At 45.1% G+C, this 15,545-nt stretch overlaps 1 protein-coding gene across 8 annotated transcripts in view; it reads left to right on the top strand.

Moving 5' to 3' along the window:
• The window catches only part of MYO5A (myosin VA), a 102,038-nt gene that overhangs the window by 4,643 nt on the left and 81,850 nt on the right, over positions 1 to 15,545 (top strand). For all 8 annotated transcript variants that reach the window (XM_082769355.1, XM_082769351.1, XM_082769357.1 and 5 more), the window contains exon 2: positions 15,321 to 15,431. In XM_082769355.1, the coding sequence (XP_082625481.1) occupies positions 15,321 to 15,431 (111 nt within the window). The remainder of the gene's footprint in view (positions 1 to 15,320; positions 15,432 to 15,545) is intronic.

Here is a 15,545-nt window from a genome sequence, read left to right as displayed (position 1 = left end):
TTTTATAACATGTGCCAGATGGCTTAGGTAATGGATTCCTATTATTTTTTAGATAAATAAATGATCAGATAAAGTGCTGTTGAGCTCCTGCTGTGTGCGGAGCTGTGCAGCCACCACCCTTACTTTTGGGCGAGCCACTGAGCTCCCGGTGGAGGTGGAAGGGCCAGCAGGTGGGTTGCAGGATCTCCTCCTGGCGCCTTCGGTAGCCCGATCCTTTCCACGTGCTTCAGCACCAAAGCCACTTGTCTCTCACTTGAATGAGGCTCATCGTTTAATCTCTGTAGAGTTAAAGAAAGCATTTTAAAGAAAGCTGTTGAAAGTTGCTCATGGAACTGGCCGAAGTGGAGGACACCACAGAAGCTTCCAGTGTCACAAGATCTGTTTTCGGATGGTCCATTCTTAATGGGATTAGGAAGGAAAGCAAGAAGTGACAGTAAAACCAGGTGGTGTCGCTGCCGGAGGGCAGAGCCGAGCGCAGCAGGCAGCCTGCTGTCCATGGGCAGCTCGGGGGCACTGCCCCTGCCTCTGGCCGGCCTCCACAGCAGGCTGTGGGGACGCCGGCCCTGTGGTGCGTGCCGAGGGCTTCCTTTCCATTCCGATTTCATTACCTGAACACCCCGAACATGCGCTAAACGAACCTTAAAAGAACTGATGGGAGGACGGCTTGTATTCCCGAACCTTGACACCTGTGCGTGTGCAGGAGCACGCGCCCGGGCGCTCCTTGTTTGCAGTTCTGATTTGTGTGCTTGGAAGTGCAGAGGTTATCTGCAGGCTATCAGGTGCTCACTGCAGCACAGCCGTGTTCACCGCTGCGTGCAGCGCGCCGGGCTCTGGCCAAAGCACTGCCACGGCTGGGAGCGGGGCCGGGAGGCAGCGCTGCTGCTGCCGGCTGGGTAGAGCGGCACCGAACCACTGGGACGGGTCAGAGCAGTGCTGTCATCTCCTGCACATCTTCCCTGCTGCTGAAGTAGCGAGGAAGGAATTCATATTTCCCATTAGTAATCGTATTTGCTGCAACTGGTTCTTGTTGCAGCAAATAGTTTGGGGCCAGAATAAACCTGTGTTTCTTGGAAATGTTCTGCATGTCTTCGACTTTGGCTTTCTCCTCTTCCATCAGACTGTTCTTTCGCTGAAGTTTTAGTCGTAGACCGTAGTCTGACTCATGACACACCACAACAGATGCGTGTTTTTCATGGAATCATGGTTGGGAAAGACCTCCACGAACAGCTAGGCCAGCCTTTACATTCCAGTTCAGCTGGTTTTGTCTTGGGGGATGATGCTTCAAAGGGTTTGGTTAGCTTAAATTTGTATAAAAACTGTTAAACAAGTAGGAATGCACCTAAAGGACGCGGGAGACAGAATTCAAGCTGCGCTGAACTCTGTGGACAGCCATTTTTTGCTTTACTTCTGAGCTGCACCCAGAACGGAGAGCTGCACGAGGGGGCTGCTTCGGCCTCGATCGCTGATGCCAGTGGTGAGGCTTTTAGGGCTGTGGGCAGACACCAGCACTTCCATGCCCATGCCGAGCTCTGTGCTAGCCTTGCTTAGGACTGCATCATTTCCCCATGTTCCCAGAAGTGCTTGGCTGTGCTTAACTGTGATCCTGCAAAGATTTATCTTCATCCAGTGTGAGTAATCCTGTTGCTTAATTTTATGCTTTGAAATCAAGCACGTAAATCTGCAAGACTGGGGCTTTGACCTTCTATTTCCTCTTACAGCAGAGAAATATTTTTGCTGTCGTACACCTGCCCAGAATAATCTGTGCAGGAAAACAAATGAAAAAATATCCTTGGGATACTTCCTTCTCAAGTTCTTGGTGCTCAGCTCTGTGTATGCAGGGTTGCAGTAAGTTAGAACCTGTCTGCTTAAACCTAAATTCAGTATTTAATGGCAAGAGTATGTTTTCAGGAGGAGCTTCTTTCCCAGTGCCGCGCCATCCTGGGACGTGTGAGTCCTCTCACCCTTAGCACAGCCCCTTTCTCACCTTGCTGCAGGCAGCAGCCCGACGGGCAGTGCTGTGTGGATGGATAACCTGAGCTACCCAGTGCTGTGTAAATGCAAAAACCTTCGGGGTTACCGAGCTGATCATCTTGATTTGGGCATCTTACTGTTCCTGGCCACTCCTAACCCACTCCTTTTCTGGCACGATGCAACTTCTTTGCAACCTGCTGTCAGTTAGGCACAGTATTTAGTAGTTTTATTTCTGTATGTTTGGCTCTTTTTATTTGCAAGTAAATTATAAAATAGAGATCAGCACTGGCCAAAAGGTTGGAAAAGAGGTAAGTACTTGGTGTGATGGCATCAGAGGAGGTCCCCGCTTGCTGGAGCGTGCATTAAGCAGCCAGAAAGTAAAGGCAGGAAGCTTTGGGCACACCGATGAGTTTAAGGGCTTCACTCTTGCTGGATGCCTGTGGGTTGCACATCCTGACCCAACTGTTAATGGGAGTATCTGTGAATTTTAATGCAAACTCTGAAGAAAGCGAAAGTGGATTACTTATACTAGCAGACATCTTCTGTCTTTACACCATCTGTTTTCCTTAGTGGCCTGGATTTAATTTCTTTGTCTCGTTAGTCTGGGACCCTAGCAAGCATTGTCACAGCTCCCTTTCAGTAACAGTGCCACAGAGGTACTCAGGTTGGGTAAAGCTCCTTCTAGTGCTGCAGGACAGGGAGATCCAAAAGCAAATAACCAGATATATCAGTGAAAGGTCTGAGGGAGCGGTGTCACGACTGAGCTGGCAGACGAGCAGCGAGGATCGCTCACAGGTGCCTTTAACGTCTGCTGCAAAGTCCGGTCCAACTGCTTCATCTCCTTTTTTCTCGAGCGTGTTGAAAACAGCACCCGTTCCTATTGCTGAGGCTCGCCCGCCTCGCCTGCTGCCAGGCCGAAGGGCTGCGGCGTGAGGAGCCGCTGCAGGTGCCGCGGAGCTGCTGGCGAAGCTGTGGCCGTGGGCTGAGCGGCGTGGAGGCGGCCGCCCCGCTCTCAGGCTGCTGATCACGTCTTCGCTTTTGCCTTCTGACCCAGCTACAGGTAAGGCTGTCAGGCTAATTCACATCAAACAACAGATGCCACCGGTAATTAACAGGATAATTGGCTTGGTGCATTGACTTAGTTCTTAGGAGACAATGGAGATGGTTGAAAGCAGACTCTTCTGGGCTGCTTTCGCTTTCGTTTGATGAGAGTCCCGTTTTTAAAATTAAACGCAAAGAGCTCCGGGTCTGTCCGTGCAGTAGCAAACACAGCAGAAAGTACGACTTGTGCCGTGTCGTGTAAAGTTTCATAGGGTTGCTTCGTGGTTAGATGCAAGCTGCATGCTTCTAGCCTGGTTCTAAATATAGAAGAACAGATACTTATTTGAGAGATTCACATGCCCATATGGTCTCCCTTGTAAATGGGTATGAAAAATGATGAAGTCTTGCTGCAGTTATTAGCAGCGTCTTTGAATTCTTCTGTTTGATTATCCCAAGCCAACAGAATTTAGCTGTTACATAGTGATTTACAGGAGGACACTCTTGCTCTTTGTAGAGCTGGAGGAAGAAACTAAAATATTATGAGTTGGTCTAACAATGGGGGAATTCACGGCCCCACCACGGCTTGTCACACGTTGCTCTCTGCAGGCTCTGTGGGTTATTCATACATATCTTTAAAGCAGATGACCTCAGTTGTTTTGCCGAGGGAACCAGCGAGAGATTCCCAAGTTGCCTCATGAGTTAGCGTACACCAGTAAAGGAGAGATGGAAATCTTTTCCATGGAGGTTAAGCCTGTTTTGTCTGGAAAGGAAACACCAACTGCCTGGAGAAGTGCTGAAAATCTGTGTTATGAGAGATCTGGGATGGAAATAGATGGATTAGACTACATGTATGTCAAAGTAAGTAGAACGTGTTTGGTTGTTTTCTTGGTTTTAACATAGGCGAAGGCCGTTGAGCCAAGCATATAACAGCTTATTAACATAATAGCTTATTAATAAAGGTTTAAATTCAATAGAATATTGGCTTACATATATGGAAGACTTTTTTTCAAATATTCCAGACAATGGTTTGATTGTTTAGGACATTGTTGGAAGAACTTATATGTGGAGAAGCATTCGCAGTTGTTAGCGGGTGATGTCAGGGTGGGTCCCTTCATTCTGGTAATCATGTCCTGGAAATACAAAGGCAACATAAACTTTTTCCTAGCTGTCGAATACACAGCACTCGCAGAAAAGAGGAGCAGAATAGTTTTTGTAAGACTAAACATGGTGCAGAAACTCCAGAGAAGGTGAAGGGTGTTGGTCTCGGTGCCCTCGCCGACATGGAGCTGTTCCCAGTCCCTCGTGCGGGTGGAGGTTAGAGCTGCTCTGCAGGGCTGCCACAGCTCGCTGGAGCCCTTCTGGTTGGGGTGGCAGGGGCAGGTGCCATGCTTCCCTCCCAAGCACTGCTCAGGGTGGTGCTGCAGCCACTGACCCCGCTTCTGCAGCTTCCCCCAGCTCTCGCAAGGGGCGCCTGGTGGATGCATCTCTGCCCGCGGGCTTTGCGTTGAGACTTGTGGGGTTGCTCGCACCGTTTGTAGCTTCCTTGCGCGTGGATGTGCTGTCAGCCTCCCATAAGAAAATGGGGAGGCAGGATACTGCTTCGTGGAGTGCCTCGCTGGTGTCAGGGTGCTGTTAACGGCGTCGCAGCAAGGCGTAGACTTGGCCTTATACTGGCAGAATCAAGCTTTGGGTTAGCTGAGTAAAACTGGCTTTCCCTGAATAAATCGAGCAAAAGCACTAAAAGCTCTGTTTTCATGCACTTGCATCTCAGCCTGGTGCTTCTGTATAGTTGTAACGAAAAATTACCAGTTACGGACTAACAGTGTGGTGGTTTGCAGTTCTGGATTTTTATAACGGCCAGCAGGTATTTGCTGTTAATGTGACTCTTCTCAAGCAAAAACAGAAGGAGGTCTGTTTGGACTTGATCCCAGTGTGCCAGAAAGATGCTCAGGAAAGTACAGCCTTACCCACTGTCGAAGTCTATACCAAACATCTTTCCTTCCATTTTTAACTTATTAACTTTTAAAGTTTTCACAGTTAATCAGCAATTGTCCATACTCCGGATGTTTTACAGATACCAGAAAATCCATCCTTACGTCACCTCTGCCAGCTAGGTGATCAGCTGTGGCTCCTCTGCTCTTTTTCTCAATAACTTCTTCTGTCAAACTCCAGCGCCGTAGCACAGCACGGCTCAGTGCATCTGCCTGCTCAATGCAAGCCTTTGTTTTTCCTTCCTGTCTAAGGGAGTGTTAGATACACCAAATAATCTCATCACAGAGATGCAGATGGCTCTCTGCTGAAGCACTGCCACAGAGACAAAAGACAACGCTTCCTCTTTCAGCGCATATGAACCCAAGATGAACAGCCAGCTGCAGCCAGTGCTGGGAGCCGCTTCTTCCCCGAAGCAAAACTTGGGTTGCTCAGTGTGTTGCAAGAAATGACTCGCTTATCCTGCCTGCTGTAGGTGGAGTTTCCAGAAGCTTTTGGGAAAATAATTTAAAAATGCTTCTTTAAGATATTAAATCCATTTAAGAAGTTGAGAAAAGGAAATCAATGTTATGTCACATGACATCAACATATAAAAATATGTGAGAAACATGAGGGTCTTCCATGGTCTGGAAGTAGTATTTATGTCAGCAATAGTTATGCCGTGAAGTCTGTATTGTGACTTGCATTCTCTTAGTATTAAAACAAAAGCCTCATTCAGGCACCCATAAATTTAGTCATGACATGCTGAATAATTTTTCTGTGTATTCTTTAAGTATTGGCTTTTTTTTTTTTTTTTTTTTTTTTTTAAGTTGGAGTGTTTTAGTAATATACCCGCAACACTCAGTGAAAGCAGATGAAATCATGCATCCTTTTCCTAATATTAGTTCTTCAATGCAACACATTTTATGAGCTTAATATTCAGGGGATGGCTGCAGTTTTTCATTTGCCCTTAGTTTCTTGTGGCCACTATTCTACAACTGTTGTAACATGTTTTTCAGGTTGGATGAATGAGGAGGTATTTTAGGGCAGACTGGTAATTAACTTCTTTCTGAAATCACTAGCATACTAGCACTGTTTGGCCTTCATTTTGACGTGTGGGGTGAAATGCAATATACCGTGTACCTCTTTATGTGGATTAGAACCAAAGCTAAGTTTTACATGTGTCAGAACTCAGGGTAGTTTTCTGTTGCTTAGTCTGGGATGGGCGTTACACTTCTGCTCAATGTTTTTGCTGATTTTACTGTGCTTATTTAAAAAGTTCGTTTTCTCTTTGTGTCTCAAGCAATGACTGAAGCACTCACGGTTTCGATCTAGCTGTAGGTGCCGACTTTTCTGAGCCAGATCTAGGAATCAAAACTGTTTCAAATGCAACATTTTCTTAAACATTGACTTAATTTGCTTTTAGGCCTGACTTATATGACAGCACACATTTCTTGAGAAGAATGCCGAGTTCAAGGCGGGAGCCGCAGAGCAGCGAGGAAGGCAGTGAGGAAGGCAGAACGCTGTGCCTGCACCGAGCTTCCAGCCTGCCCGCCAGGCTGGCGGCTCTGTCAGCCTCCCCAGGCACTCAGACGCGTTTTGTCTTCATGTAGCTGCTGATACAGCCTTAGTTAAGCCCAGTCAGAAACGTGGTCGGAGTCGTAATGTCCCGAAGCAGCACTGCATGTGACTTCCCTTAGATGTGCAGTGGGTTTCAGCTGTGTGCACTACGGGCATCGCATGCGGAATAATTCACAGAATAACAGATGTTAGCAGCAGCTCGCTGGAGATGGCTCTCGTGGAGGGCCGGAGAACCAGGTGTGGAAGGGGAGCTGTGAAATGGAACAGGAGCTGCCAAAGGCTGATACTGCAAGCAGCGCCTTAGAGCGTTGTTCAAATGGGCAACAGTTTGATGGATAAAATATTGTGTGGTATGATAATGACTAATTACAAACCAAATCTGTCTCTTTCTAAGACATTTTAAAGAGAAGGTCAAGTACAGTCAACATAAAATGTAGAAAGTCATGTTTTTAAAGAAAATTTACGTGAAGTTCATTCTGTGGGTGTTAACTCTTCAAATCCTATTTTTCAGGGTCATATCAAGCCTAACCCAGAAATGTAACTCTTCTTTGATAGGTTTGATAGTACAAAGTAAGATGCTAGGTTTTCTGGCTTTGATGTCACTCCCAGTGTGCGGGTTTCCACAGGGATCACTTTCTCTGAAGTTCAGTAGAAAGGTTACTAATAATTTTAGTATTTAAAGAAATGGAAAAAATATATATATTTCTGTTTGCTGACCGGATTTGCCTGTAGCAGCATGTATATACACGCTGCGTTTGGGATTTAGCTTTTTTTTTTTATGTATATATCACTTCAAAGTAAAGTGAAGTTTCCCATCAATGTAAGTCCGTGGATGTTTTCCCGATGGCCAACTAGTTGTAATTTGTGCCACAGCAGTTCTTTGTAGGATGCTGGTAGGCCCCGAGACCTCAGCCGTCCTTTGAACACCACCCTGCTCCCGTGGTACTGCTCGCTGTGCCTGCGCTGGGCCATGCTGCTGCCTGCAGGCACCCCTGGGCTCACCAGGCTGCTGGGCCCACTCAGAGGGGTTAGCAGCCTGCTACGGCAGCAGTTGCACCCCAGCCTAGGCTGATCCCCGGCTTTTGTTAGCACTAATTGCTGTAGCTGGCCGTTGATGGCTGCGGGTTGCTGGAGCACTCATCCCTCGGAGGCAGTGGCCACAGGCTCGGCCGGCACTGCCCCTTGTCTCCTCTCCTCCGCCTGAACGCCATCAGAGTCGCTGCGTGGCCGAGGCTGCTGGCTGGCGGTGGCCGTGAGGAGCAGAGGGAGGTGCGGGCAGAGGCACTGCACCTGTACGTGCAGCCACGGGTACGTTTTCAGTCAGGTTTCACCTGGAGCAACCTGAGGAGAGCCTGCCTGGCTGGTTAGCTCTGCAGAGAGGTGCACCACGCTGCCGGGCTCGGTTTACTTGCTCCAACTGTTAGGTTATTTTTTCTTAAATTCATCTGTGCAGTGACAGTGATAGTTAAAAATAAATGTACGACTTCCAGCTCTGGAGACCTCTTGTATTTATTGATTTCATGGCTACACTGCTCAGCTGTCGTGAGCTTACTCTTCATTTGCAGTTCTTTGTGAAGAGTTCTAAGAACCCCTTAGAACCCCTGACTTTCTGTGCAGGCGTCTGCTCCTCAGTGGAGACGGCAGTACTCAGGCCTTGTCTGTGTCAGCTGTGTTCCAGTGTGAAGCTGTGTGAACTTTCAGGTAGCAGTACCAGAGCTCCCCTCAGCACTTCAGAATTTTGGTGCCCCTTGAGGTCTGTCTCCACGCTTGTCCTGTAACAGCATTGATTTAACTCTGAGCCCTGGTTAAACGACTGAAGCATTCGGTGGCGTTACTTGTTGTTGTTCATGACTTGTTTCCTGCTGGTTTATCTAAGGGTAAGTTTGGATATCACTGCCTGCGCCCATGTCAAGAGTCGCGCTTGGTGAGGTGTCTGTGGGCCCTCGGGCCTGCCCTCTGCCCTCCTGGTCCCCCAGGTCCCGTGTTCTCCCGTGGCTCTGTGTGTTGTCTTTCTGTCCCCTTCTGGTTCTGCTTATGTAAGTGCTGAAGATGTTGCTGATCCACGAAGTTCAGTGGAAGCTCTATCTAAGAGTATTTAAAGGTATCAGCACAATCGTTCTGAGGAAGGCTTTAGGCTACTGCAGTTCAAAGATGCATTTTCTCACAATTCTGCATCTTGAAATTGGTCTTAAAATGTTTTACGTTGCTGTTTGTAGAAGAAGCTGCTGGTGTGAATGATTCTTCTGGACAACTGAATTTACCAGCTTAGCAGTCTGTGGTTATATGAAAGGCTCTTTTATACTAAATGTTGTAAACAAGCTGCACGATAAGGTACAAATGAGACTTGACCATCTGATTCATTTAATTTATGGGTCTTGTAAGGATATAGCAGCAAAGTCCAATAAACTATATAATTAATAAAGTCTAAGAACTCTCTTTATTTGTTATTATCATAATAACTAAGCACAGTGTGAGGGTAGTGAGGTTTGAGAGAGAGGTGCTGGTTTTCCAGCGTTAAGGCAGCGAAGAAGCAGCAGGACTGCCTGTTTTCCTGGCAAGCCCAGGGAGGGAACTGCAGAAGCTGCAGGCAGAAGTGTTCAGCCGAGTTCTCTTTCTTCAACCCTTCACAAAATGCAAAGTACATTTTAGGTGCAAAAGAAAATCGATTGGATATTATTCAAGGTACCTGCAGAGTTCAGCGGGTCTAAGGAATAGCAGTTCTTAATAATAGCTGAAAAGTTTGGGGAACATGGGGATTGAAATTTCTCTTCCTATGAGTCAGAGATTTATGCAATATCTTTGGGCTTTTAATCTTCCTATTAGAAAAACAACTTATGTGAGATTGTTTGTCTGATAAAGCATGAATACAAATAGTCACAGATGCTCACCCCACTATATATCATATTAATACCTTCTCAAATTAATTCTTTATAAATATCAGGTCTTAAACTGTAGAAGAGGTATATAAATGGCTGTTGCTGAGCAACGAGCCAGAGAATACACTCCATTCCAAAAGAATGCTACTGTTACAAAGATCAATAATTTCTGTTTTGATTTTTTTGCAAAGTTAATTATGCTCTTTCCCTCAGGTCACAACAAGAATTTAGCTGAGTTTCTGAGAGGTTTGGCAGCCTGCTTGTCGTTTAAGCAATGTCTTTGGCTACTTCCTGATCCTTCCTGGTTACTTGCCGTTTTTATAAAAGGAGAGTAAAGTCTTGTCTTTCTTTTCAAACTGCAACCAGCAGCAACGTTTGTTCCAGGGAATGCAGTGCTTCCTTGGGACTGTCTCCACCTGGGAGGACTGACAGAAATTGGACTGACTTCAGCACTGGCAGAACTGGGACCTGCTGCTGCCTCTTGTGTTACAATCAGGATCTCTGGATGGGATTCAGGCTGGTCAAGTTCAGGCTTGTGCTTAAGCTCACCTGGATGTGCATCTGCCTGTATTATCCTGTATTATTAGCACAAAAGATGAAGCTTTCCTGTTTTAAGTTTTTCTAGGCTCAGAGTTACCATCAGTGGTGGTGGCATTGTGAGCAGAGGCTAAGAGACGATATGAGCTGAAAGCAAATTATTCCAGTAGCATCAAATCATGTTTTCAGAGCAATCCTAGCCAAGGAAATCACACAGTTGAGGAGATCCTTTTCTAACAAGTGAGCGTTTTTCATAGATAAGTTGAACTGTTTTACATGATTTTTCACAGGTTTGTACTCTGGCTTGTAGTTATGCGGCACTAACAAGCAGTTTTCCTTTTTCAATCATAATAATGCAGACTGTTCTCTCCAGGTGGCCATGTTCAGAGTCAGTAACAGGTTCACACTGAATGATTTTGGTCAAATTTTGACCTTGGCCAGCTGTTGCTGTTCTGTCAGCTGCTTCAGCTAGTGCTGCCAAAATTGACGGTCTGTCTTTGATCCAGGCATTAACGAACTGCTGTATCGCTATGCAAAAATAAGGTCATTTTTGAAGGAGAGAGAGGCAGTGTCTGTCATAAGGTTTTCTTGATTAACACCTGAAAGACTGTGGGTTTTGAGGCTGTCTGTAAGTGAATAACTAGGTTGTCTTTGCTAAAGTGCAAGTCATATGAGCTCACATGTACGGGCAGGTCTTGCCAAGAACCTAGGGACAGCTTTGTTGAGTTGATTTTTATGTGTTTTTTTTTTTTGTTTGTTTGTTTGTTTTTGTTAGGATATGGATTATTTTTGAACTCTTTCAGTCCATATCAAAAGAGCTGTTAAGCTGGATGAAGAGCTGTATCTCCTGCTGTAATTGTGATTAGGCAATGGAAGTGAAGAACTATTTGATGGCTGAAGCGAATGCTGAGCTGCTCACATGTCTGACTCCGTTCTGTCAGCAGTGTCAATTAGTACTTCAAGAGGTTAATATTTCAGAAGAGAAGCTTTGTGAGTCATATGGTCTCATTTGATAGATAATTGTTATAGTCTGCTGATTTCTTCATGTGATCTAAGATGAAATCATGAGGTATGAGAGAACACTGAAATTTTCTATTATATTTTCTTATTATATGAAATTCTGGTAATACAGCAAGCTCTCTGAGCCGCCAGTGAGAAATGAAACCATCGTCCTGTCTTTTCTTTCTGCTGTGAACTCTTCTGAGCAATGACATCGCTGTCACTGAGCATTGCCTTTCCGCAGCCCGCGGTGCCCTTCCCAGAGTGCAGCCCAACAGTTCTGTACTTGGCCTGACTTGGGAGGTGGTGGGGCGGTGGTGTTTCACGGCACTCTGCTGAGGCTGGAACAGAGTCTAGGCAGGAAACTGAATTTTGAAATAATTTGGTTATTTCCTTTTCATTCTGAATTCAGGGCGGTCCTGTCTGTGTGCTTGTGTTCACTCTGAGCCCTTCCTAAGCTTGTTCAGAGAAAGCACAGCCGCATGAACGCCCAGCTGTTGGTCGATGGCCGCTGCCGACTGAATGGTAGCAGTATTTACCTGAAGTTTTGTTCACTGTCTTTCCTTGAGTCAGTCATACTGTTATCATCCCTATCAGTAGTTCAGGTGGTGTGAAATTTATATTGAAATGTTATAGAGGGTATATTTATATATTTGGTGGCCATCATCAGGCACAATTTCAGTAAAGCTCACTTGATTCTTGCTGTAAGTTGTATTGTATTATAAATTTCAGTGCTATTTTAGGCTAGAATTTCGTCTCCTTTTTAGATGCCTGACTTGTAATTCAGCGTCTCTAGAAGTTTATCGTATTTTAGTCTTATTTTCACATAGTCATAAACTTGATCTTTAAGGAAGGGTGAATATTAGACATCAAAGAGTAAGGCACTTCTCAAGAGAGTGCCTTGTTCCTGTTTCTACCAGAGACAGTTCTTTATTTTCTGCTTAGAGTTGGATCCCATCAAAGGCTGTAAAGCAACGGGTTTTTAACATCAACTGATTATATAAAAGATAGAATGAAAATCCAATTTTGCAAATCATTCTGCTAAATTAATGAGGTGAGAGTGTTGTGAAATGATTCAGTGCTTATAATTAGGAACATCTTTCTCTTTCCTCCCACCTGTTCTTTTTACCAGGTGCTTTCTTTGGCAGGGATTTAAGGCTAGGCAGTGATGCTACAGATGAAAAGCTGCAGCTTAGCACTCTCAGGATGACTGTAATATCTGTGAGGTTGTGTCATGTGGAAGATTCAGCTGTCTCTAGTAACCCAGTTTCTATGGAGATCTGTTTTCTGCTTTCTCTTTTTTCTCTTCTACAGACAGTAGAAAATACACAGTTTCAGCTGAATAAATTAAAGGTGCCTATTTCATCCTGGCATAGATCACATAATTAGAAACTGCCATGTGACATTTGCTGCCTGAAGTTAACAAAATTTGTGTCTTACTGCTGGCTTTTTAACATCAGTAAACTTGGTACAGCCCAAAGGAAACCAGCCTGCCGGCCTTCTGGCTAGACAGCATTTAAAAGCTTTCCTCTTTCATGTCACCTTTCCTTTGCTTTCTGTTAATTCCTGTGATAAGAGGGAAGCAGCATCCCATCACAAATACTGAAGATGGGGAACTCTTGCTTTAGCTGAGGAAAAACAAAAGTCATAAAAACTGGGCAAAGCATGGTACATACACTTTTTGTCTTCAGCTGTCTCTGCTACAGTAGCATCTTCTGTGTTAAACCAAGAAACTTGCCCAGCTTATGGCAGGCTTTTGATTCTCAATTTCAAAAAAGAAGAGTTCTGCAAATAGGTGCATTTGGGTAAGTTTGGATGTATGTGTATTTAGGGAACTTTGTGTATTAGGGAATCCTGTGTTCAAAAACACACGTGGAAAGGAGAGAAGAGGTTTTTAGAGGAAGCAATGAAAGTAAAGTTTCAGTTCTTTATTTCATTGTTTTTCTCCTTTCACTCAGTAGAGCGAATTGGGTTACCAAAGTGCCATACTTTACTGGTACCTTTAGCTTCTGATAACTTTATATTTTCATTTATTGTGGGTTTGGTTTTCTTCTGAAAGGTTCTCATACTCACTGCTTCCAGGTGGCAGCGGCAGGAGTCGTCTCTGCAGAGCGAGCGCAGGGCCCAGCAGCAGGCCTGCCTGTGCCTTTCGCTGCGCCCTGGCCCCTTGGCGGCTGCCCTCATGGCCAGCGATGGTGAGGTTGGTTGCAGGTCCTATCCAGCCCCCAGGGATGCTCAGAGTTTGCTGGTTGCACGTTACCTAGGCACGCGATAGGAATTCTTTTATTTTGCACTGGCACAATCTGGACAAGATCTCTGTGCCCACTCTCCTTCAGGACCCCTCTAAAGTGAAGTGACTGAGTTACCTGGACACAGGAGGGAAAAGAAGAACTGCAAGCTTTTGTCAGAAAACTGCTTGGTTTTACTCATCTGGCTGAGGGGTTCTGTTTTCTCTGCCTGGAGGTTAAAGTGGACAGAGAAGTCCCAGCTGATGTTTCAGCACGCGCCTCATGAATTGAGGCTGTGAGCTACCGGCCAAGGCTGAGCAGGACCTGAGGAGCACAGCTCCAGCCTCCCTGCCAGTCCTGTGTCTGCGCATACCCCCAGAAAGCCCCTGGACCTGGGCCTGGCTTCAGGGTCTTACATCCGTGCAGCAGGAGCTGCAGCCCAGCTGGGGCTCTCGGGAGGGTGCGTTCCTCCTGCAGCACTGACTTCCCAGCCGGAGAAGGGAAGCATCAGCTGCTGTTGCCCTGCCTCTGGTTCTCTGCCCTTTTTCTTTGGATTCGTGCTCGAGAGTGTTTTGCAACCGGACTGCTCCTATAAAGCCAAGCAGCGTTGTTGTTTGCAAAGGTAATGGGTGTGGGGAGATCTCGGTGCTCTCCAAGCATTACAAGAGCATCTGCTGAGAAGCTTTCTTGTATTCAAAACACTGTAGCCTTTTACTAGTGTTACGCAAGAACTCTTTTCATATGTACCTATTTGCATTTATGTGCAACTGTAGAAGTAATGATATGGTTTCCATACACTTTTAACTGGTTCTTGAACATGAGATAACCATTGTAACTGGCTTCACTCATTTAAGAATATGAATAATCTCAGTTTTTGAAAACAAGGTGCATGTTTGTTCTGGGTTACAGTCATGAATGAAGTTTAACTGCATCTGCCACAAAGCAGCTGAATTGTGTGGAGATGTGTAGCTGGTTTCTATTGCCTTAGTTCATGCTTGCCATGGGCCTGCTTTTGTTTTAAAATGGTAAATAATAGCCTCTTCATGCTGTGGACAAATATCTAATGCTCAGAACCATTTGTACCATTTTCAGGACTTTATTTAAAAGTCTTTGGGAGGTACTTCGTACTTTATCAAAAGTGAACTGGGAACTTCAGTTCACTTTCTTTCAGTTCTAAACAGTTGATGTCAGAATTGGGGGTTTACCCTTGTTGGTGTTCCTGTGGGTTCAAGGAAGAGAAATGCTTTTAGTCTGTGTGTGTGTGCAGTTAGAGTGGAATGGGCAGCGGCTCAGTGGCGGTACCTCTGTACCTAACTGTCTGTAGGGCACATTCAGTTCAGTTCACACCAAACCGACCCCCCCACGAGCCACCCTTCTTCCTGGTGACATTCCCATGACGTGCCAGAGGCAGGCAGGGAATCGCACAAGGTTGGCACCTGTGTTACACTTGGAGAGCCTGACAGAGATCCAGTCTGTACCTTTGGCTTGGGTGAAAATGGTCATAACCGGAATTAGACTTTTTTCTTCTCTATTATTTTGGAGGGATTTTCAACCAAATCCTTTCAGTTTTTTTCTTCTGGCATTCTGGAGACAATCCATTTTAAACTTGCCCTCTTTGCAACTACAAGGGAAAGTTTTTAATACTCCATGTGAAGTAGCTTCGCATGAATTAACTCAGATGTGGCAAAGTGTTCTCATAATAATAAACGTTGCTGCGTGATGTTATATTGTAAAGGCATTTAGAATCGGCTCAAAAGAGTTACTCTTAAGTGATTTTTTTAGTAGCCAGGTTTTTGACCTCTCTGAAAACACAGATGGTTTGGTTTGTAGATTTTCAGCATTTAATGTGCATCTTGGAACATTCTTGGTTCTGGGAAATGCCTTTTCCTTTCTGCGTAGGCAATAAAATTAAGCTTGTGTAGCTCTGTGTCAATAGAAAACTAATTCACCTCAGATGTGCTAATTAACTCATATCTTGCTTATAGGTTTGGCTGCTAAATGTATGCATTTAAAAACAGAAAAGGAAAAAAGGTGTTGGTATGTAATATATGTTGATGATGATTTAACTATGTTGCAGAAAGAAGTCACTAATCTGTTGCTGTTTTCTTTAATATTGCAGTATGCCAGGGTTTGGATCCCTGATCCAGAGGAAGTCTGGAAGTCAGCAGAACTTCTCAAAGATTATAAACCTGGAGATAAAGTTCTTCAGCTTCGACTTGAAGAGGGCAAGGTAGGTCTGTATGTTAAATCAGAAGCTGATCGTTCTTGCTCTTGACAAGAGATTGATGTATCTAACACAGGAAGCTATATTTTTAAACTACATCCGTATTTATATATGTGCAAT

Source organism: Aythya marila (genome assembly GCF_965140915.1).
Source record: "Aythya marila genome assembly, chromosome: 11".
Lineage (NCBI taxonomy): Eukaryota > Metazoa > Chordata > Aves > Anseriformes > Anatidae > Aythya > Aythya marila.
The sequence above is the reverse complement of the archived record's forward strand: the minus strand, read 5'-3'. Positions and strand labels throughout refer to the sequence as shown.